At 37.9% G+C, this 22,416-nt stretch overlaps 4 protein-coding genes across 4 annotated transcripts in view; 2 read left to right on the top strand and 2 right to left on the bottom strand.

Annotated features, from left to right (window-relative positions):
* Positions 1-2,055, bottom strand: part of LOC141351262 (general transcription factor II-I repeat domain-containing protein 2B-like) — a 2,724-nt gene extending 669 nt beyond the window's left edge. The window contains exon 1 of the mRNA XM_073857914.1: positions 1,150-2,055. Coding sequence (XP_073714015.1) covers positions 1,150-2,055 — 906 coding nt within the window. The remainder of the gene's footprint in view (positions 1-1,149) is intronic.
* The window catches only part of LOC129426023 (steryl-sulfatase-like), a 27,466-nt gene extending 10,077 nt beyond the window's left edge, over positions 1-17,389 (top strand). Inside the window, exons 5-10 of the mRNA XM_073857704.1 lie at positions 2,890-3,304; positions 4,082-4,218; positions 11,545-11,682; positions 11,852-12,011; positions 14,874-14,995; positions 16,930-17,389. Of these exons, the coding sequence (XP_073713805.1) occupies positions 2,890-3,304; positions 4,082-4,218; positions 11,545-11,682; positions 11,852-12,011; positions 14,874-14,995; positions 16,930-17,318 (1,361 nt within the window). The 3' untranslated portion in view covers positions 17,319-17,389. The remainder of the gene's footprint in view (positions 1-2,889; positions 3,305-4,081; positions 4,219-11,544; positions 11,683-11,851; positions 12,012-14,873; positions 14,996-16,929) is intronic.
* LOC141351161 (uncharacterized) overlaps positions 1-22,416 on the top strand; it is a 510,144-nt gene that overhangs the window by 134,499 nt on the left and 353,229 nt on the right. The window lies entirely within an intron of this gene.
* LOC141351165 (patatin-like phospholipase domain-containing protein 4) lies at positions 17,328-22,416 on the bottom strand. Its single transcript, XM_073857717.1, has 7 exons — positions 22,372-22,416; positions 21,649-21,837; positions 21,359-21,453; positions 20,784-20,919; positions 20,178-20,243; positions 18,079-18,231; positions 17,328-17,888 (listed from the first exon to the last, which is right to left on the bottom strand). The coding sequence occupies exons 2-7, from the start codon at positions 21,826-21,828 to the stop codon at positions 17,757-17,759; spliced, it is 762 nt and encodes a 253-aa protein (XP_073713818.1). The 5' UTR covers positions 21,829-21,837; positions 22,372-22,416; the 3' UTR covers positions 17,328-17,756.

Raw genomic sequence — 22,416 nt, 5'->3', positions numbered from 1 at the left:
ATAAGGTCAACTAATAGATGAAGGGTAGGCTACAGGTATTCCCCCTTATGAAAAAAAGATTAACACAAGCTATACTACAGCTAAATATATTTTTGAGAAAACAAAAATAAATTGGAGAACATCATTTTGGCTTGTTAAGCGCAAATTAACAGAGCATCGGCAAATACAGAACACAGCAGTGTCTTAAAGAAATTAAAATTAGCCAGTATTTGTGCACCTGTAAATGTACAAAACGAATGCAATACAGAAAGCAATGCATAATAATTTAGGGTATTTTAATAATACATTAGTAGATAAATTAACGTTTATATATAAAGTATGAAAACGAATGTATCATTATTTTGGCTAAATTAAGCTGGATGGGTCATATTTAATCACAAAAATTTGTCATCATTTCAGAACAAGCTTAAATGCTATCTATAATAACTTACATTATATCCTGTGTCTTCCTTTATCGAAAATATGTAGAATTATATGCGAGTAAAAAAGCAAAAAGCGGAAACGTTTAGCTCACGCGGAGCGAAGGAAAAGCCGTTAATAAAGCAGACTCTCCGTGTATAGAGGATGTGATGAAACAGTCGAGTCGGCAGATGATCATCAGTGTTTATAATGCTTCACGCAGATGAAAAACTTGGATATTTAAATGTGAAAGTCAAGTGTGCAGTCAGTCAGTTCAGAAAAGCAACTGCGGCGTTATATTGGCTGCATCCACGGAGCGGACGCTGCAGATGCACAAAGAAAAAACCTATAAGGTCTTTTTTATAAGGTTTTAATGCTGGTAAGCAACCAATTATATTTTGGCGTCATTTGGGTTGATCAGTTATATTAAAGTACTTTTAATCTTTAAAACGACGCCACAGTTATTCTGTCATCTCAGTTTGACTTTTTCACACATTCACTATGATTAAACGAAATACGTATTACATTTTTAATTGAAATTTACGAAAAACAAATTGGCCTACTCTCTTAACTCTTGACAATCTATGTGGCCTTTATTATACATGTACTGCATGACGTGAAAAACAAGGCGGCATATAGTTTCATGAATTTAACGTGAAAGGCGCGGTTGTTGCGGTTGCTTTTTTTCCATGCGGTTGGGCTTGTCAGTAGCGCGGTCATGCGGTAATGCGGTTACCGCGACAGCCCTACAACAGACATAACATGTTCATATTTCAAGCATTTGCTACACAGTGCATGTTGGTGTATAATGCAGTGCAGAACAACTGCTGGGTCTGCATTTTCCTCTTCTAACTTTTTTTGTACCAGTGCAACCAGTCCGTTTTTTCTGCCTGTCATAGAGGGGGCGCCATCAGTGGTAATGGCTACAAGTCTGTTCCAAGGCAAACCACTGCGCTCAATCACGTTACACAGCTGCTGAAATATGTCTTTGGCTGTGGTACGGTCGTGCATTGGACACAAACTTAATAACTCCTCCGTCACTTCAAATCGATCATTAATACCCCTTATGAAAATGGCTAGCTGAGCACTGTCAGTTATGTCTGTGCTTTCATCAAGTACCGAAGAGTATGCAGTGAAGACTCTAGCTTTGTCACATAACTGATCGTAAATGTCACTCGATAACTTGCTAATCTGCTCTGCCACCGTGTTTGCAGATAGAGCGATATTGTTGAACATGCTTTTCTTTTCTGGACAGAGAATATCAGCGACTTTAAGCATACAGTCCTTCAAAAAATGCCCTTCAGTGAATGGCTTTCCCGCTTTAGCAATCAACTGACTCACCACATAACTTGCTTCAACTGCAGCATCAGCATCCTTTTTAGCTTTATGAAAAATGCTTTGCTGTGATGTTAGCTCTCTCTGCAACAGCGTGACTCGGTGTTTTCTCTCATCGTCATGAAACTTCTCATACTGCTCTCCATGCTTAGTCGAGTAATGACGCTTAAGATTATATTCCTTTATAGCCGCAACTTTTTCTTTGCATATCAGACAGGTAGGATTTCCATTAAACTCCACGAAAAAGTAACGCAATGTCCATCTTTCTTGAAACTGTCTGTGTTCATCATCCACTTTTCTTTTCTGTTTGGAAAGAGACATCCTCTCGTCCGCGCTACGCAGTAACTTACGCAGACGAAATAGTAGGAAAGCACCAACCGCGCTTGTCACATTTCCCAGCACGCACGCACGCATACTGTGTTTACGTTTTTTTACATTTTTTTAACAAAAACATATTTTTCTTTAAATTGAATATGAATCTTAAGTTTTGGTATTTGACAACAAAAAATTATTATTATAAAAATTATTTCGCGGGCCGGATTGCATTTTATTTTTTACGTGGGCCGGATGGAGGGGGAGGGCGGGCCGCAAATGGCCCGCGGGCCGGGAGTTTGAGACCACTGCCATAGACTGTTAAAAATATGGACGGATGTTCCGTGACGTCACTTGTAGGGTTGTGAAGAGCTTTTTAAAGCCCAAAGTTGGCAGAGCCTGCCATCGTCATCTTGGCAGTGCGTCACTCCCGGATAGCCGAAAATTGGCAAAGAGGTGGGGCGTGGTTGGAGCTGAGGTGCCTGGTTGCTGAAACCATGCCCCCCTAGCTCGATGGTAGTGACAGCAGCAGCAATTCACCTGTCAATCAAGTGGCCACGCTGTTAATTATGCAGAACTTTAAGGCTTAATAGATTTACTAGCCAACTGGAACAAATACATTGTGGACACTTTTTTTTCGCTTTTTCAAAAGACGAGGGGAGAGAGTGAGAATAGATGGGAGCTGATGGCTTTCAGACTTTGCATAGTTGGTGCCTCCTTGGTCACGACTGAGGCATTTTGCACAGTGAGAATAACAAATGAAGCTTTTGTTGTACATGTATGATTATTTTAGTTATGTTGTCAGCCAACAATTACTGATTTTTGTAATTTCTGAAATTCTAGGAAAGTGGCACCTGGGTCTCAACTGTGAAAACAGTGCCGACCACTGCCACCATCCCGCCTCTCATGGCTTCGACCACTTCTATGGTACCATTATGACGAACCTCCGGGACTGCCAGCCTGGACATGGCACAATCTTCAGTATCGTCCATGATCACATTCCCTACAAGTACATTACTATTGGTCTAGTCTCCCTGGCTTTACTCCATTTCAGAGGGTTGATAACGGTGCCCAGGAAGGTAGTTTTTGGTTTTCTGGCCCTGGTAGGGATGCTGGTCATTCTCTTTGAGCTGATGGTGTACACATTCCCAAATTTTAATTGCTTTCTAATGAGAGGGGCGGAGATTGTGGAGCAACCATTTATATCAGAAAATCTCACACAGAGGATGACTCACGAGGCGATAGAGTTTATGGAAAGGTATGTGTCCAGCTTTATAAGTACTTATGTATGTATTTTTGTTTATATATATATGTAATTTCAATTTATGGAAAATCAGTCCATTACTAGGCTCTTTTGCTAAATGAAAGGTCATATTGAACCCTCTACTACATGTTTGTGTCGTAAACATTACATGCACGTACACACTCATTGCCAACGCTCAAACTTATTTTGCCAAGTGGTTGATGTCCTCAGGGCAACATATTGTGTTGACCCAGGGACAACATTTTTCTAAATAAAACCTAAACCCACTCAAAACCCCAACCCTAACCATAACCAAACCCTAAAATCAGAGGGACGTGATAAGTGAAAAACAATGGTCTAGAAACAGCTAATCCTGGTTGTAAGCTTAAACTTAAAACAAACTGTAAACTTATTTCTGATATCTGATTGGTTGATTGAAATGTTGTCCCAGGGTCAACATAACATTGCCCTGAGGACATCAACCACTTGGCAAAATCAGGAGAGCCAATTGGCTCCAAAACCCAGACATTTGATGCATTTTTACTTACCGCCTGCGACTTATGACCCAGTTGTTTTATCACTGGGACGGTGTGGGACGTCCCCATTTTTAACAAAATCCACTTTAAAATATGATACCTAGTAAACCTTAGAAAGTTAATTTAAAGCAAAGCTATTTCTGGCAGTCTCTGATCTCTGATATGTGTGAAAGCAATTTTAAAATGATGTGCTTTGTGTTTGATTCTAATGTAAAGATTGAACACTACAGTATTTCTTCTGTATATTTTTACACAGGAATTCAGAGAGGCCGTTCTTGCTCTTCTTTTCATTCATTCAAGTCCACACTGCACTTTTTGCATCCCCTCGCTTCAGGGGCAAAAGCCAACATGGTCTTTATGGCGACGCTGTCATGGAGGTGGACTGGAGTGTAGGTACTGAATGATTTTGATTTTTGCTCCAATTTTATAACATGCACTTTTCTTAAATCTTAAACTTAACTATGCTTTTCAATGTACCATGTCTTTACGACGTCTCTACGATGACATTGAGATTTGACAATATAACTGTTGGGTTTTGTGATGATTCTGAGGATGCCCGAGTAAAATGAGCCCACGCCCTTGTCTCTATGCAGGGTTCCCACGGGACTTTGAAATCCTTGAAAGTTTGTAAATCTGGAGGGGGGGGAATCAAGGCCCTGGGAAGTTTTTGATACATACATAGATACAGGTCATTGAAAGTGCTTGAATCTATTTTATGCAAGAAGTTTTCTGGAAAAAATCCATATAATTCCCTGTGTAGCATAGGATAATATCATTAAAATTCTAGACTTTTTAAGCACACATGCTTAAATGCTTATATCTTATGTATGCGAATGTTGCTTTTTTGCATAGTTGTGTTTTACACATGAAAACGTATCGGTTGCATATCTAACTGTTGTTCCCTGAGAAGGGAACGAGACGCTGTGTCTCCCTTGCCATACTTCCTGCGTCCCTGTAACGCCATCTTTGGCAATATTTCAGATAACGATATACTTCCTGGCTCCACGTCACCCTGTCTTTGTTGTTAAGCCTCACCATTGGTTGAATTTGATATACACATTCAGACACACTTACCCCTGGAGACGTCCCCAAAGTTTCACCGCAGTGCCGCAGCACAAGTTCCTCAAAAAGGGAACTGTAAAAATGTATCTTAAAATGTAACATGATGTAACCTTGTTCTCACTTGAAATGTGTCCCCACATTTAGTCCTTGAATTTGAGGGTGTTGGACCTGGAAAGTCCTTGAAAGGTCTTTGAATTTGAAGTTAACTAAAGTGTGGGAACCCTGTCTATGACACTGTGCTGCAAAGATGTCCATCTTGGCCTTTTATAATTTCAGCCTAGGAACAGTTCATAGAGTACCCAAAATGGTTTCTAGGGAGAACTTGCACCCCATTGTAAGGTATGTTCTTACAGACCTTACATTCCTCTTCAAAATTAGTAACTTGCATGTTTCTATGAAATCCTAGCTTGAAACTATGACCCATCTAAAATTCTCGCAATGTTAGGTCTATGGGATTTTCACCCCATTGTTTGTCTATGGGACATTTTGGGCACCTCTTACACCCTGGGGCAGGGATGGGCGGCTTCGGCCCTGGAGGGCCGGTGTCCTGCAGAGTTTAGCTCCTACCATAATTAAATACACCTTATAAGTATATTACTAGGCATACATGAAACTTTTAGGCAAGTTGGAGCTAAACTCTTCAGGACACCGGCGCTCCAAGACTGAAGTTGCCCATCCCTGCCCTAGGGGTACAACTTGCACACTTCAGTGTTGCCAACTATTTTCAATGGGAAGTAGCTAAAGCTTGCTTGGAAAGTCGCTAAATGTCGCTAGATTACGTCATTGCGTATTTGCATTCTTACACCCCATTCAGACAGCCCAAGGGCGTAGGTTTGCTCCTGGCATTGGTGGGGACATAAATAAAATGGTCGCATTGCAAAAACTGTTTATCACCGTTTACTTGACATAAACAACAGACAACTCAGTATGCTCGTTACTCAGTGACATCTGACTCGACCCCCCCGGTGCCATCCCAAATTTAATGTACTATAATAAACAATGCATTATGTCCTAGAGCCTAACAAACAGTAACTGTTAACCCTCTGGGGTCCAACCATTTTGGGACACTGTCAGAGGTTCTGACATGCTCTTACATTTGGTCTTTTTCAGTTGCTTTAAAACATAATAATGGCAAGTGTCTCATAACACTGTGTTCAGCACAAACTGGGCTAAAATATTATATGAGCTAAATGTATGTACATGTTTGTATTTTTGAGAGAAAAAGGTTTATGCGTGGTTTTTAAAAAAGCTAAATTTTTAAGTCACTGATATAAGTTCACAAAACCCATACTAAACATGTTTTAACAAGACTTTCCTAAACATAATCTAGTAGTCTAGAGTTTTTTTCTTTAAAATGATGTAAAAATCATCCTGCCTACTTATTCACATAAACCAATATATTATTTTAGAAATTGTAAGACAGTTTTAAATAACCTAAATAAACTTGCCACCCCATTTATAAAAGGTTGACACAAGTTTGCAACTCCTCAGGTTAACATGGGATTGTCGTGTATTGGTGAAAACACTGTCCTTGTGCATGAAACAGTTACAGTGGGTATAATAATACTTTCTTCCTCACTTACCTGTAGCCCGAATAATCACGCGCGTCTTGTTGAGTGAACTTTGGCGCGTAGTACAAAGTGAAACCATCCTATCACACTTAAAGGTCTTTACACACCGGGACGTTTTTCGTGCGCGTTTATCGTCACGTTTTTCTGCTTTCACACCCAAACGATTTTTACTGGCGCTGAGCCGAGTGAGGTGCAATTTCACTCCCTGGACATTAGATGGCGCCATATACAAAACAGATATATGCCGGTACACAGGGCGGCGCTGCGAGACGTTATGCGTCTGTTCTGACACTCACTTGTCACACAGAAGAAGAGAGCCACTCGCGTGTATTCAATAACCATTCATATACGATTTTTGGTTAACGGGCAAACAAACAAACATGGCTCTTGAATATATATATAATCTTTGTAGAAACAAAATCTCCGTGAACTTGAATACATTTTTAAATGAAATCTATTTGATTCGATTCTTTTATCAGTTAATATATCAGCATCTCCACATAAAATTAACTTTTTTTGATAGAACACGTTATATCAAAATTAAAACTCTTTCACAGAATATAAGGTAATGGGTGATCCGATGTGTGTACTTTTAACAAATCTTTTACAAGCACTTTCTCTGTTTTCCTGCCAAATGTATTGTATTTTGTGATTTGGCTAAAGATTTAAGTTCTCATTTTAACCAATATACTCGTTTTATAGAGGTTGGGTGGGTAGAACAAGGAACCACCATTTTTGTTGTGCCCCAAAATTTTAATACTCCTGCAAATTGGTAAGTGTTGCCTATAAATATAATGATGCAATAGTTCGGTATGTAGTTATTACAATAAGAGGTCAACAATACTAATGTACAAATATATGCATAGTGCCAGAATGTCACGTTATTTACAATTCGTTTTTTTAATCAAACATTTATTTTTGTGAATGAACTGCAGTTTGCAATAACAATCAGAGACATGACAGTTTAAATTAAATAAAACAGGATTCAGAAATGTTGGTCCACTCCAGAAAAGTCACAATGACTGTAGTGCAACTGAACGGTAGTGCAAATCAACATTTAGAAATTAGACATTTTCAAATGTATTTCTTAAATGTATAAACACTTTAAATACATAAGTAAAATGGTATATACACTCTAAAAAATTTGCTGTAATTTTGCAGCTGGTTGCCAGTAACTTACTGCAGAAGATAAAGTCAAAAAATGTTTCATGTTCACTTAACGTTGAACAAAATGTTGCCAGTAAATAACATAAATGTAAAATCTACAGTAAGTTACTGGCAGCTAGTTGCCAGTAATACCCATTAATACTGTAATTTCTACAGACATTTTTTACAGTGTAATAAACATTAATTTGTGTGAACAAGAACTGGCAGAGCTGTAGAGCAAATAAGTCACAATGATAGAAGTCTAAGTGAACTGTAGTGCAAATAAACATAAATGTACATGTTCAACTGTATTTCTTGAATGTATAAACATAAAAAAAAACTAAATAAAATGGTATATAATAAACATCTATAGATGTGACCCAAAACTGGCAGAGCGCTACTTCTGTGCTCTTCTTTCTCTCTTCTGTGCTTCGCTTTCAATTTTTTCCCTTTAGCATCTTTTGATAAGAGGTACATCTCCAGAGGTTCGTCTCGGACTGTTTTCTTTAAATTGGACCTTGTCACGGCTGGTGCTGGATGATCCTGAAGACGTGCTTGCTGGGGCCTCCTCACTTTTGCTCACATCATTTTAGCAGAAATATTGCTGTGAACACTGTAAAGATAAATTTAGTTTTCATCAGAAACAATCTTTCACACTGAGGGCCATGCCACGATATCCATGAGGTCAATATTTGATTACAAATGTAATTTAGATTCATGGTTTTTAATCTGGCTGAACAAATGCAGCAGATGTTACCTAAACACAGAACACAAATTAACCTCCTAAAACCCCACCTTTGGTTTGGCTTGCATTTTAGATTTCTCCAAGCTATTTGGGGTTAGGAAGAAGCAATGAATATAATAGCCAAATATTTTTCTTTGAACATGAAGCAGTGTAATTGTCCACGTTTGTTGTTCCAGTTACACACAATGAAATACTATGGTGCAAACAACAAAACATGTGATATCACGGTGTACAGGGAACATGCCATGGTATGAAGTGTTCAATGTCAGTGTATTACATATCGTAATGTAATGCACCAATAATAATTTTTTATTACTTGCACAGTTATAATGTAGATTTGCACTACTGGTCTGTTCAATACACTACTGGACTGTCTATTTCATACTCCCTGTTCATTTGCACTGCTGGACTACTTGAATTGCATCGTTTGCACCCCTGTGTACTGAATATTAGAATAACTATTCACAATTACTTAAGGCATTGCACTCTTAACTGACTAGTTACAATCCAAATTCATTCATGCACTACCTAAATATTAATTTCACTACTGTTCTGTTTAGTTTATTATGTACACATCCATTTGTACATTTCTGTATATTATGTTCATAGTATTATGTTCATAGTACCACCCATAGTTAGTTGTTACATCGTATTACGTAATCCTGCACCTATATGCAATTATTATTGATATCCTGCACTTTTTATACTGCTTTTGCACTTCTGGTTAGACCTAAACTGCATTTCGTTGCCTTGTACTTGTGTAATGACAATAAAGTTTAATTTAATCATATAGCCCACACAGCTATGTATTGTAATGTTCTTAAATATCACGTTACCTTCGAAATTCAGTCGATGATGTGAGGAACTCCGACACCTTCATAAACCTCCACAGCCTCGATGCATCTTCTTTGTGTGTTTACCTGTTCCACGTGCTCCGCAAGACCATTTTGTGCTTGAGCGCCAACAAGTTGTGTTTTACTGGAACTTCAGCAGTGCCAGGCACGTGAACAAAAGCGGCAATCTCATTGGTCGGCCAACTTTTAACGCGGCGCGTCAAACCAAAAAAACGCGTCTGAGGCCTTTTTCTGAAAATGACGCTTTTGCGCCTCGCGCTTTTCAGTGGGTGTGCGCACTCACATTGGCTCTAGTTCTTGAGTCACGAGACGTTAAACGTCGACGATAAACGCGCACGAAAAACGTCCCGGTGTGTAAAGACCTTTAGCGAGTAAAAAAAGCCTATCATAAAATGATGAGAGTTAGAGAGGCGGGACTCAAGAAATGCTAATCCAATCATATTAGCAATGTGAGTTAGAGAGGCGGGACTAAAGAAATTCTAATCCAATCATATTAGCGATGTGAGTTACGGAGGTGGGCATTGCAGAGAACGGAAGCTGTTAACCGAGATTTCTAATCTCATTTAAATGATTCCTGAAAATAATATAATAAGTAAAAAATAGAAAACACAAGAATAAGATGGACATCAGTGGTTATATATAAATACAGATAAATTTTGGTCGAAATTATTGCTAGGGACAATTCAGTCTTCCCTGAATATTGGTAAGGACATGTCCCTAGCGTCCCACCCTAAATCTACGCCCACGAGACAGCCAACGACAAGCAGTAGCAGAGCGACGCGATCTCATTCATTTCAATGGAAACTGGGCGACTTCCGGCGACACGAGCGAACGTGACAAAAGTTGAGAAAAGTTTAACTTTATGCAAATTAGCAGCGAGTTTCACGAGTGACTACCAATGGGAGTGAAGTAAGTGGAGCACTGATTTGTTGTTTACAACATGGGGTAATGTCACACTACTATGCAACCAGAAGTGGGAACGCCCACAAGCGACATCAACCACCAGCGGCAGGCGATGAGCAGCGATAACATCGCTGGCTGTCTGAATGCGGCTTTACTACATTGGCTTTTTCACGTTTCTCTTTCTCTATGAACGATCACAAATGTAATTTTAATACACATGAATGCATAAAAATGTTTTCTCGTTCTTTACCTGCTTCTGTTCTAATGAAACGAAATATGTTCATGTTTAAAATATGTCCAAATAGTACAGTTTTAAAACATATGAAGATAAACTGATAAATGATGGGAAACGTTGTTTTGCAGGTAACTTGTATAACTTTGCTAATTAAAGCGTCAGCTCCCTTCACTTTGTCTGTTCTGAATGTGCTGCTGCTCAGCTTACTCAAATACATTTATTTTTGTACAGTGATTTATTTTATTAAAAGACCATTTATTTACATCCCGCCATGTAAGCCATCGCGGGATCAGGCAGCTCCGGCTTCCCGCATGCACGATTATGCCGTCTGGACGAGGAAAGATGTACAACATCTTCTGCCCTGACTGCAGCTGGGAGAGACTCTGCTCTCCTGCGTGAGGACTAGGCCACCTGTGAGTGCTTTGGGATGGGGGTGGAGCCCACGGAAGCAGCGGTAGCTGCTTGTTGAGAAGAGTGAATGATACGTACTTTCAAGTCACAAAGTCTTCAAAAGTCTCCAACAACGCCAGAAGAAGTCGCTAGATTTGTCGCTAGTCGCTTTTTAAAAAATAAGTCGTTGAAGGGGTCTGAAAAATCGCTAAATCTAGCGACAAAGTCGCCAAGTTGGCAACATTGGCACACTTCCAATGTGTGGTATGTTGTTAAAGAGCCTTCCACCCTCTTCAAATGTAGAAGACCACATTTTAGAAGTAGAAGGCGCAATGTTATGTCTATGGGTTTTTTCGGGAGATTTTTCTGCCCCTGTGCAAACATTGTGCACCTGATCAGTGGGTCGATTTGCCCCTCATTCATGGGTCTATGACAAGCAAGTGTGGAATGAGTTATGTGTCAAAATTTGTCCAGAAGGCAAAATAACTATATACTTGGGGAATAGCAATAGTGATTCTTTGGACAAATTCAAGCTATTTCCTTACATGACTTTCCTAACAATGATGGCACCTCGGCTGCAACCAATTTTGAACATTGAATAAATGTGGTAACACTTGCAGCTCTGCCTCATGGTTATCTCAGCAAATTTTGGGGAAGATTGGATGAAATTGAGTATAAATGAAAAACGTTCAATTCAGCGTGAGCCAAGGAATTTGTAAATTTGGAGAAGGAACCTATCCATTTTTTTTCAGTAGTAATTCGGTTCAGTATTTTAGTAATATTTCTAATTGTCAGTCTTGTTACTGTTCCTAGGTCAGATCATGCAAACTCTTGAGCGCCTAAAATTGAAGGAAAACACTCTAGCGTATATGACCTCAGATCAGGGGCCACACCTGGAAGAGATTTCCATCCATGGAGAGGTGCACAGGGGTCACAGCGGAATATACAAAGGTATGACGACATACCCGTCCAATAGATTCCCCATGAAGTAACCCTGAAGAGCCAGCATCCCGTTTAGGCCTTATTGTTTATAGTTATATATTATTATATAGTATATTTAATATAAGATGATCAGGTATAACTTATCAGATCTTCTGGTCTTTTGTTATCTCTCGAGCAGCTGGCAAGTCAACCAATTGGGAAGGTGGGATTCGGGTACCGGGGATTCTTCATTGGCCTGGTGTCCTACCTGCAGGCAAGGTCATTGATGAGCCCACTAGCAACATGGATATTTTCCCCACCGTGGTGAATTTAGCTGGTGGTTCTGTACCCAGCGACAGGTGAGCATGTCACCTAGCAGCAAAATCTGATGTTTAACCACCCAGACAATTATTTGGTTAATCATTCAAATTGCCTGCATGGTTAATATCAATTTTTTCTGTGATGTGACAACAAACTGAGAACACATTTATTTCAGACTTTAAAGCTGCAGTCTGATAACTTTTGCCTCTCTGTTGCCATCTTTGTTTGAAACATGTATTTGCAGGGTTTTTTTTTTCAGAGTTATTTTTTGAAGGTGTGTTGTGCTTCACCCCACTACTCTGCATGGATCAATCTGTGACCATACATCATTATAGTAGACCATATCTGTCATTATACATCACTGAAAATGTACATGTTTACATTATATTCCCAAGATGGTTGTTGCTTAAAGGGACACCATGAAACTTTTGGCCACTAGGGGGTGCTAGACACGTATTTTTCACTTCTAGCGCCCCTAGAGGCCACAAGCGCCGCAGCACTGTCGCAAAGGAAAGGAACTGGCCAACCTTAAAACTAAACTAAAAACTAAACATTTAAAATGCTAAACGATCAACATTTTGAGACAACAGGGAGAAACGCAGTCATGTTACAACTTTCTGATGAGGAACTCGTCGTGGCAGAAGCCATTTCTCAATCTGAAGGTTGCAGCCTCCGGATGTCGTATTTCTAAGCTGTATACGTTAGTGCTGTGTTCAAAATATCGATACGACGATACATCGTCATGGACGCATGACGATGCGCGCATCGATACAACACCTTCCGTATCGATTCGGATGCACTTTTGAAAGTAACGTGACGAAACGCTGTTGAAGGACGCATGTGTCCCGTGGAGTACGTAGAGTTAAGCTAGCGGGCAAGCGGGGTATAGTTTCACTTTGCGTGTCTGTCTCGCTGGCGCACGTGTCTGCATAGCGAGCCGTGTACTCGCGCTCTCTCTCTTTCTCGCTCGCGCGCATATTTAAAATCAATGAGTTCAGTATGAAAGCGCAGATATCTTAGCCTATACTACAGCAAAGGGCTTTATTAGCCACTCTCTTATAAAACAGTACTAACCCATTTGAGAAGAACAAAGATTTGCATGTGAAAAGTGTACGTCTAGGGATACAGAGCTACTTCAAACTATAGCTGTCACATTAATAATCTGATTTCTACTAAATAGTATTAACTCTGACTGGATGTTTATAGATATGTTCAAAGATATAAAATAATTAAATGAGAGACAAATATAATGCCTAGAGTAACACACTACCTTTGTAAAACTGCTTTAAAAAACATAAGTACTAACTCTGGGATTTTAAGCATTTCTATGTGACCCCAAAAGCTAATAAATGAATGGCAAAAACACAACTGTTACAACACTGCTTATTCAATGTACAATAAACAGATAATAATAATAATTATGTTACAAAAATCTGAACAAAAAATGTAATTTAAAATAGTCTTGTATCGTGATGCACATCGTATCGGGATACGTATCGTATCGGGGAATTGTTGGCGATACACAGCCCTAGTATACGTCATCAAGACTGTCTTATTTCACAATATTAACAATTACAAAGTTGACTATTATACTTAGTTAATCGTAAATTGTTGCAGTATGCTTATGACTTGCGAATGTAATGCTCAGTTTACCTTAATAACCCAGGCTTGATGACGTGTGCAGCCTGCATATTTGACCTCCGGAGGCTGCAGCCTTCCAATTCAGAAACGACCAGAAGTATTTCCTTGCCTTTTTCCAAACAAATATTGTTGCATCGTCTCTCTCTCCCTCGCCACCAGGATTTTCCGCAATGGCGCTCGTTATTCCTCTTTTTTGTGTGAAAATCGCTCCAAATCCAAGTAACCCGATGCGTTTAGGTTTGCCGCTTTGTAATACGTCACGCGAGTGACAGCGGAACGCAGCAAATGAGGAAAAGAGAAGAGAGAAACGCTCGGATCTGATTGGTGAATGAATAGGGTTTGGTTTTACACTGTGAGCAAGTTTGAGTGCTATAGCATCCTGGATTTCATAGACACAGTAAAAAGAAAGGTAAATACGTGAACACAGCATCTGAATACAGGGAACTATATGCAATATAATCGCCGTAATTTATAAAGAACATCGTATTTATGTATGAATCAACAGTTTATATAAAAAATTGCCTTAAAGGGGAATCGAACCCGGGTCGCCCGTGTCATAGGTCCGTGACACTAAAGACTGTGCCACAGAGTCACACAATAATAGCTGCTCTCTACATTCCTTAAGTAGCCTCCAGCAAAATTCACGTTAAAAACAAATTGTGTGGAGAAAGTGACGTATGCCGTAAAGCAGTCGAATTTTGTAGGTTTTTTTTGTGCTCTGGTTACTACCAGAAACCCTAAGTTTTAAAATACGAGTAAAAGTGATACAGACCCCGTCAGGCTATGGTAGACATGTCATTCAACCTATTTAAAGTCGATGTACTATCACAAGGGTCTTGAAAATTTATTATGAATGTTGAAAAATTACATGGTGTCACTTTAAAACATTACAGATTAAACACTACCATATAGATGACAAGTTTAAACTGTTGAACAAGCTGCAAATGCACCATCTGGGCAGCACACACAGTAGCCAAGTCCCATTATTTCTGTTTACAGACGTGATATAATCATGCAGTAAGTTCAAAAAGTTCATGTTATATTTGCTGTGAAATCCGACCCGATAGCTCAAATTATTAGACATTATTATAAGCTTTGTAAATCGGGATAAGGTAAGGAAATGTTTTATGTATCTACTCAACAAATGATTTTTTTAGATAAACTCAATTTGATAAAGTTTTTCGGATTTCAGATTTAAAAATACTGGACTAGTTGTTGAGTCTTTTTAAGTTTCATTTTACGATTTGTTTGTATTACAGACACATTGATGGCCATGATCTCTTGCCGCTGTTGCAAGGGCAAGTGAAACGTTCTGAACATGAATTTATGTTCCATTACTGCAATGCCAACCTGAACGCTGTGAGATGGCACCCATCCAACAGTAGTCTCAACTCCCTAATTTACATATTCAATTAAACTGGGGCAGCCCCATTCAGCAAAAAAAAAAAATGTTTTAAATATATGCGAAATACATTTTGTAGAAACTAAAGGTTGATTAAAATGTATTTTTTAAAATATATTAAGTTTCATTTATATATTTAAATGTTAATTCATTCCTCGCCAGACTATTTGACAAAATGTCTTTCAGGAAAAATTTATTTTATAAATATATATAAAAACTAACAAATATATGAAATGAAAGAACAGATCTCTGCTTTCCAACAAACAAAAAGGAGAAAAAATTTTTCATCCTATCTTCATTTGTTCTCTTTTTATAACATCTTAAATATGGGTAGGTTTCTTAAAAAATACCAAATTTTGAGCAAAAAGCTGAAGGATTTTTGATAGAGATCAGATTCAAAACATACATGGAGTTTTAAATGTTGAAAATTATTTTTTTCTTCAATTTTTTATAAATTGGGTAAGAGGAGTGAATCGTAGTGGATAAGAGCGGAATTATAAATTACCGTACAAACTCATATACAACAAATACATTTCTAATTTTACAACCCATATGGCAAAAATTGTTTTCCTGGCCCAAATTGAAGTTTGTATGAAATGTATAAAATTGAAAAGTATTTATAAAATATAAAATTATTAGGGCTGGGAAAAGATTAATCGCATACGAAATAAAAGTTATTTTTTGCATAATATATGTGTGTGTAATGTGTGTAATTATTGTGTATATTTAACCACACACACACACACATATACATATACACACACACGCACATGTAAATGTTTCTTAAATACATACATAATTGTGTGTGTATTTATATGTACATAATAATTACACACAGCACACACTCATATATTTATGCCAAAAATCACATTTATCACATAATCGTGATTAATCTTTTCCCAACCCTGAAAATTATAGGTAGTTATTAATTTTAATCTTAATAAAAATTCTTCAAAATAGATTTATTTTTTAAATAGATTTCAAATATAATATTATAGGTGAAATAAAAATTGCATTTTAAAAATGAATTGTACTAAAATATATGTACTGAAATGTTTTATGTATATATATCAGTATATTTTGGTTATGTTTTGTACATTTAAAAAAAATTTTAAATTGTTGTTTTTTTCCGTACAGGGCACAATATTAAAGAATATGCATTATGCAATATATCGCTATAATAATTCAATATGAGAGACACTAATGCTTTGAGTTTTTTTAAATCCATTTGAGCTATGAAAATGATATAACCAATACTAATCTGCACCTAAATGCTATATTACAGCCTTTTTAACTCTTTCGCCGCCATTGACGAGATATCTCGTCAATCAAGAGAAAACGCTTCCCCACCAATGACAAGTATTTCCGTCTTTCCACAATACCGCTATTATCCACCAGGTGATAATAACTTTTTAACCCGGAAGTATTGCCCTATGGCTAGCAGCTGCATGTCCGTGTCTGTTTTAAAGATCGCTCTGAATGGGAACTCTATGAAAAGTCCGTCACAAAAATGGAATTATCTGCTTTTTGCTCAAAATGTGGTGTTTTTGCAGAAACCTACTCATATTCAAAAGCTGATTACAAAAGAACTACTGAAGGTAGGATGAAACTTTTTTTTTTAAAAGCAGAGGGTATGTTCTTTCATTTGATATATTGTATGTTTATATATTTAAAGAAAAACATTTTCTGGAAGGCATTAAACTTTTGTGAAATCATGAAAAACGCTGGCGCTGGCTGGCAACTTTTTGTTTAAAACGCTGGCGGGAAAAGAGTTAAAGGGTACTGCCCCAGTCACAACTTGAGACATTACAATTTTTGCTGACAGTGTATAATACAGATAATTTCATCTCACCCTGTAAAACATTTTACTGTAAATCGTTAAAAACAATAAATGATTTAGGCTGTTTTTCTAGGTAGTGCAGTCTGGAAGGCCTTATTCTTCACTCCTGACTTCTACCCAGAGAACAGCTCGGCCTGTTTCCACACTCATGTCTGCTTCTGCATTGAGCCTTTTATCACATACCATGATCCTCCGCTGCTTTTTGAGCTGTCAAGTGACCCATCAGAGAGCACCCCCCTGACCCCAGACACAGAACCCAAGTTCTACTCGGTTCTAGAGGCTATAAAGGGAGCTGTAAGCCATCACACCCAGAGTCTGAAGCCTGTCCAAATGCAGTTTTCCCGTGGAAACTTGATCTGGAAACCCTGGCTCCAACCTTGCTGCTCGTCTCTCAGTCAGCTTTGCAGTTGTGAAAGAGATCATCAGACAGGGATGCCAAATCATGATGTTCAAAAAGAATAACAACTTGAATAAAATTAACTAATGTTAAATTTTATTAAACTGCAACTGTTAACAACTCAATGGCCATAATACTCTTACAGGCTTTGGTGCTCATTATATTTAGGGATGCAACTTTGGTATCCAATCTGTTTTGCTAATTTTTTGCTTGTGACTATCAAGCTGCACTTTATTGGTTAGTGTTTACTACCAATGTTGTATAGTATAATGCATCATTCTTCTATTCATTCCATTGCTGTTTACAAAAAATAACAGTGTGATGTCAAATACATGATACATTGCTCATCATGACAATAATGTTGTAGACATTGCAGCCCAAACTAAGTATTGCACAGAAAAATAAAAATATTGCACTGGTTCAATTGCACAAAATAAAAAGAAATTGTCTGTTGGATGTCATTATGGCACAATTTAGACATGTGTTAGAATAAATAAAACCAACTACTGCATCCATCTTTCTTGCTTTAGAAAGCGAACGGCATCTTGGTATCCCTCTTGTTCCAGTGCTTTGAGTCGGGGGAATGAGGGAGGAAACAGGGCCTGGTTCAACCTTATGATATTGTCCTTCGAGAACTGAGGGTAGAAAATAGTTGAAGTTTTAGAAACTGTCACATCCTATGAATGTGTAAAGATTTATTTAAGTTTGGGAAATATTTACATAAATGTAAAAACTGTGTAGATACAAGTGATCACTTTGAATGCAAGTATATGCCAAAGGCATACATATAATTAAGGTGTATATGCAAAAAAAAAAAAAACGTACCACAACACTCATGTTGGCAAGTCTGAGTTCCAGTTTACTCCTCCCCTTATGAATGGGTGAAATATTTTGCGGCCCAATAAATGGTGACACCATGATTGTGCGCCCCGTAGGAAGAACAGGAAGACTGTTTGTAAATCCTCCATCTATCCATTTCTGGAAAAAAAAGGTCACACCAAAGAAATAAATTTCTTTCATGAGAAAAAAGCTTGCTTTAATAAACCATTGGTGCATCCAAAATCGCCTACTTCCATGCTATATAGTAGGTCAAAATCAGTAGGCAAGGGAGTAGTATGTCCGAATTTATTGTATTCGAAAAACAGTTAGCAAAACGTACAACAAGAAGCAAGATTTTGATGTGGGCTCATTATAGTTGTGCGTAGGTCCTACGGCGTAGCCGCGATGGCGTAGGTTACACATTGGTTTCCATTTACACTTTTGCGTCGTCGTCCACTGCAGACCTCTGGTAGGCAGTATCCAGGTGTGTAACCACAGTAGCAGCACGGCCGTCAATGAAGAAGCAGCAGTTGGCAAAATTAACCCACGAGCGAAGAAGAAACAGTAACTTGTTGTGTATGATTTGAGAAGACCAGCAGTGGTGGAAGTAAATGAAGTTTCGTTGCAAAACGAGATAAATCCATTTTTTAACATTTTTGTCAAAACATGTTTATTATTACGTTATCATGTTATTATTTTGTTTTATGGTGCTACTTAGCTGTATTTTTAAGTTATGAAGGTTGAAATCAAAACAAACCAACTGCAGTTGCATTGAAATTAATTGGAATGCACAACCAAAAAACAAGATTTCTGAACAATTAAAAAAACGGTGGTTATCTCGTTTTGCACCGAAACTCTTCAAATAAACAGTGGCAAATGTTGCAGTTTGAGTTAAATCACTCCTCAACTTGGTCCATCTTTGTTCTCATTGTCGCAAACGGAAAAACCTATGAAAACTTTTTTTTCCTGACGGGAGGTGTTCTAGTGGACCAATCACAGCGCTTGTGGTCCTTGTAGAACTGACACGCTGTTAAAGACATACTATGCCGTTATTTTACCTTAATATAACAGCATTAAAGTTATTTCCACGGTAAACAAAGTCATAGTAGGGCGAATCATCTTCCTGTTAAAACTCGGGGAGGACGCCGCTAGCAAAACCAGCAATGCAAGCTTGAGAGAACCGCCCCTGACAAATCTCGCGAGAATCACGACTTGCTTTACGGCAACGACGTCACACACGTTAAGCTTGTTCGACTTCGAATGGCGCTGCAAGAACCGACTGCCGGATGACATCACAGTACCGCGAGAATGATCCGAGATGGCACTTTGACGTCATCCGGCTGTCGGTTCTTGCAGCGCTGCATAAAGCCGATCAAGCCTATAACAACAACTGCACGCGCGAATTTGAGCCGTGAGGCTAAACGCTTTTAAAGTTAAGAAAGCGCGTTCGAAAGAGAGTAGGAAAAGAGAATCTGACCGCGTTAGGAACCGGACAAGAGTCCCACTCAGTTGTCAATATCTCACATAATGATCAGGACATAAATAAGCCTAGAGGTTGTAAATAGTGTAAACATGCACAATTTGCAAACTATTATGATAAATAGCAATAATCATGTATAGTGACATTTTAACGAACAATGTTATGAAATAATGCAACGTACACAATTAACTTTGTCATGGCATTTTGTAATGTTTACATTACAATAAAAAACACAAATGAAATGATACAGTAGACATAGACTATAGACTGTTTACTTGTGATTTAGCTGCAATCATTTAAAAACGTTATAAGCCAGCAAATGCGGTAGGCTACTTTATTATTATATGCACTCTACACTTGGAATAAACTTCTTATTATCCTATTACCATCATCTGTCAAGTATTCTCCAGCGACTCTAGGGGTCGCTGTTTGACAAAAACGCAGAAAATGCATAGAGCGGCTTTTAAAAAAAATGGCGAGGTGCACGTCAGGCTACGCAGAAGCTACGGCATAGACCTTACGCACAACTATAAATTGGACTTAAGATCTCCTTTGTCAGTGAAAGGTTATTGTGACAGTGTTGTAGCTAAGAGAGCTACAGTGTAGTTGTATTAGAAATAATTACCTGCCCTTGGAACTCCACTGGCTTGATACCAGCATAGATGGGCACAAAACAGCTGGCCAAGAGAACCTTTAGCAACAAACACATTCATAACACATGAGCAGGACGGCTAAAGAGAAAGTTAATAAAAATGACAAAATATGGGAAACTTCAAAATAGCCAACACAAATAAAGCATATACTGTTTGCTGTTAACATGTCAAATTGAAGAACCAGGACATTTTTTCCTTTTTTATAAGGGAATTGAATGAACCAACTCAACAACAATCTTCCAGAGCAGCATCGGCTTAGTGGAAATGCTTGATGAAATGGGTAAGTTCCTTTTGGGTTATGGGCATCATTCAAGTTTGTTTTTTATGTAAAAGCTTACAACTTCCCCCATTTAGTCCACAAGGTCATTACAGCAGTAAACCAATAAAGACTGCTTAAACAAACCTTTTCATTAGTAATACGTATTGGTAAATATTTTATAGCCTAACAAACCATAGATCAATGGAAAGCTTATTCATTTAGCCGTTGGGTAATGTATAAATCTCAATTTTTTTTAAAAATGACACTTTTTTGGTCCTGGGTCACAAATGATTGTCTGTTAACTTGCAGGTTTGAATACCTGAACAAGGTCTTCCCTCGACTTAAAGCTGGACACTAAAGAGTTCTTAAGCGTCTTTGAGTTTGTTATTGAAATGTGGACTCGTTCATTGGCTAACTGGTGTGCATTGGGTGGTAGAATCTCTTCTATGCCTTCCCTAGAGAAAAAACAAAGGGCAGATGCTCATTACACTCTCTAAAAATGTCTGGGTTATTTTTTGATTCATAATCAGAAATATTGGACAGAACACAGCGCTGGGTTAACATTGACCCAATGCTGGGTTGTTTTACTCTATGGTTGCATAACAACAACCCAGCATGTGTTCTGTCCAATATTTACCCATTATGGGTCAAAAATAACAATTTTTAGAGTGTATTAACAACCTCAGTGAAAACTGTTTTCTCCATCATATTGTAATTACAACAATCTGCTCGCCGTACCGCTGAGGTAAGGCAGGAAAAATAAGGAGTCCACACAGCCTTGCAGATTATAATTCAGTATGGGCAAATAAGGTTACGAAAAGCCCTACAGGGTTACTTTGGAGATCACAGAAGCTTTATCTATGAGATGAAATAAAACAATCCTGATAGTCTTACCTCAGCTCAAGCATGAAGTCATATCCTGGTGTCACTGCTCCTAAACCCTGACTTCTTACATTACTGGCAAAGCTGTAAGTGAATTCCTTACAATCCTGTGAAAACAAAATGTGAAGACATCAGATAAATGCTGGATTTTCAGTGATGAACTGGTCTGTTTTTATTAGTTCTGATCATGCGCTATGAAAATCAATATAATATGGTTGTAATAGCTACATGTTTTATACATACAGTATTTACCATTTAATTTTAAACACGTTCTGCTGTGTATTGGTTCTGAATGGCTTTACCTGTAGTTTATCAGGAGAAATCATCATCACAGTGGCAGCTAAAGCACCAGCTGATGCTCCAGCACAGGCTTTTAAAGAGCAAAGCAGCTTATCTCCATGTCTCAGTATTGCCTCTATTACTCCTAAATGGTATGCTCCCAAAAATCCAGCCGCAGCGAATGATACATTCACCACCGTCATACCTGCATCCTTAAGACAGGGAAAGGGTTAACTTTAAAAGTGTTCACAAGTTAAAAGTGAAATTTGTGTTTTAGGGCACGAATGTAATAATATATAGTTGTACTTTTTTAGACTTATGCATTCTGTTAGGAAATCATTTTTTAAACGACAAATAATAAAAACTTCAGTTGTTCACTACGTAATAAAGCATAATGTTTTTTTTTTTATTGAAATGACAACAGCAAAAAAATCAAAGACTTGACAGTAACAATATTATAACAAAGACAACAAAATGCTAGTAGGAATTTACAATAAAATATTTAATAAAGTACTGATTTTCAAATTTGTACTGCTCTTTGTTTGGAAGACAATCGAATTGAATATATAAAGTTCCATTTCTTTTCTTTTTTAAAGGAAATGAAACAGGTTTCTGTCCAGAAAATGTACATTTGTGAATATGACATTTTGCTAACACAAGGATCAGATTCATTATGTAAATACAACTGGTGGTATGATTGTCTCATAAACATAATGAAATACTTGCGCGGATTGAAACGAAATTACCTCCCAAATTATTTTGCGGTGCACGCAACAGCAAAACACTGTACA

This window comes from Misgurnus anguillicaudatus, chromosome 19 (genome assembly GCF_027580225.2).
Source record: "Misgurnus anguillicaudatus chromosome 19, ASM2758022v2, whole genome shotgun sequence".
Classification (NCBI taxonomy): domain Eukaryota; kingdom Metazoa; phylum Chordata; class Actinopteri; order Cypriniformes; family Cobitidae; genus Misgurnus; species Misgurnus anguillicaudatus.
The sequence above is the reverse complement of the archived record's forward strand: the minus strand, read 5'-3'. Positions and strand labels throughout refer to the sequence as shown.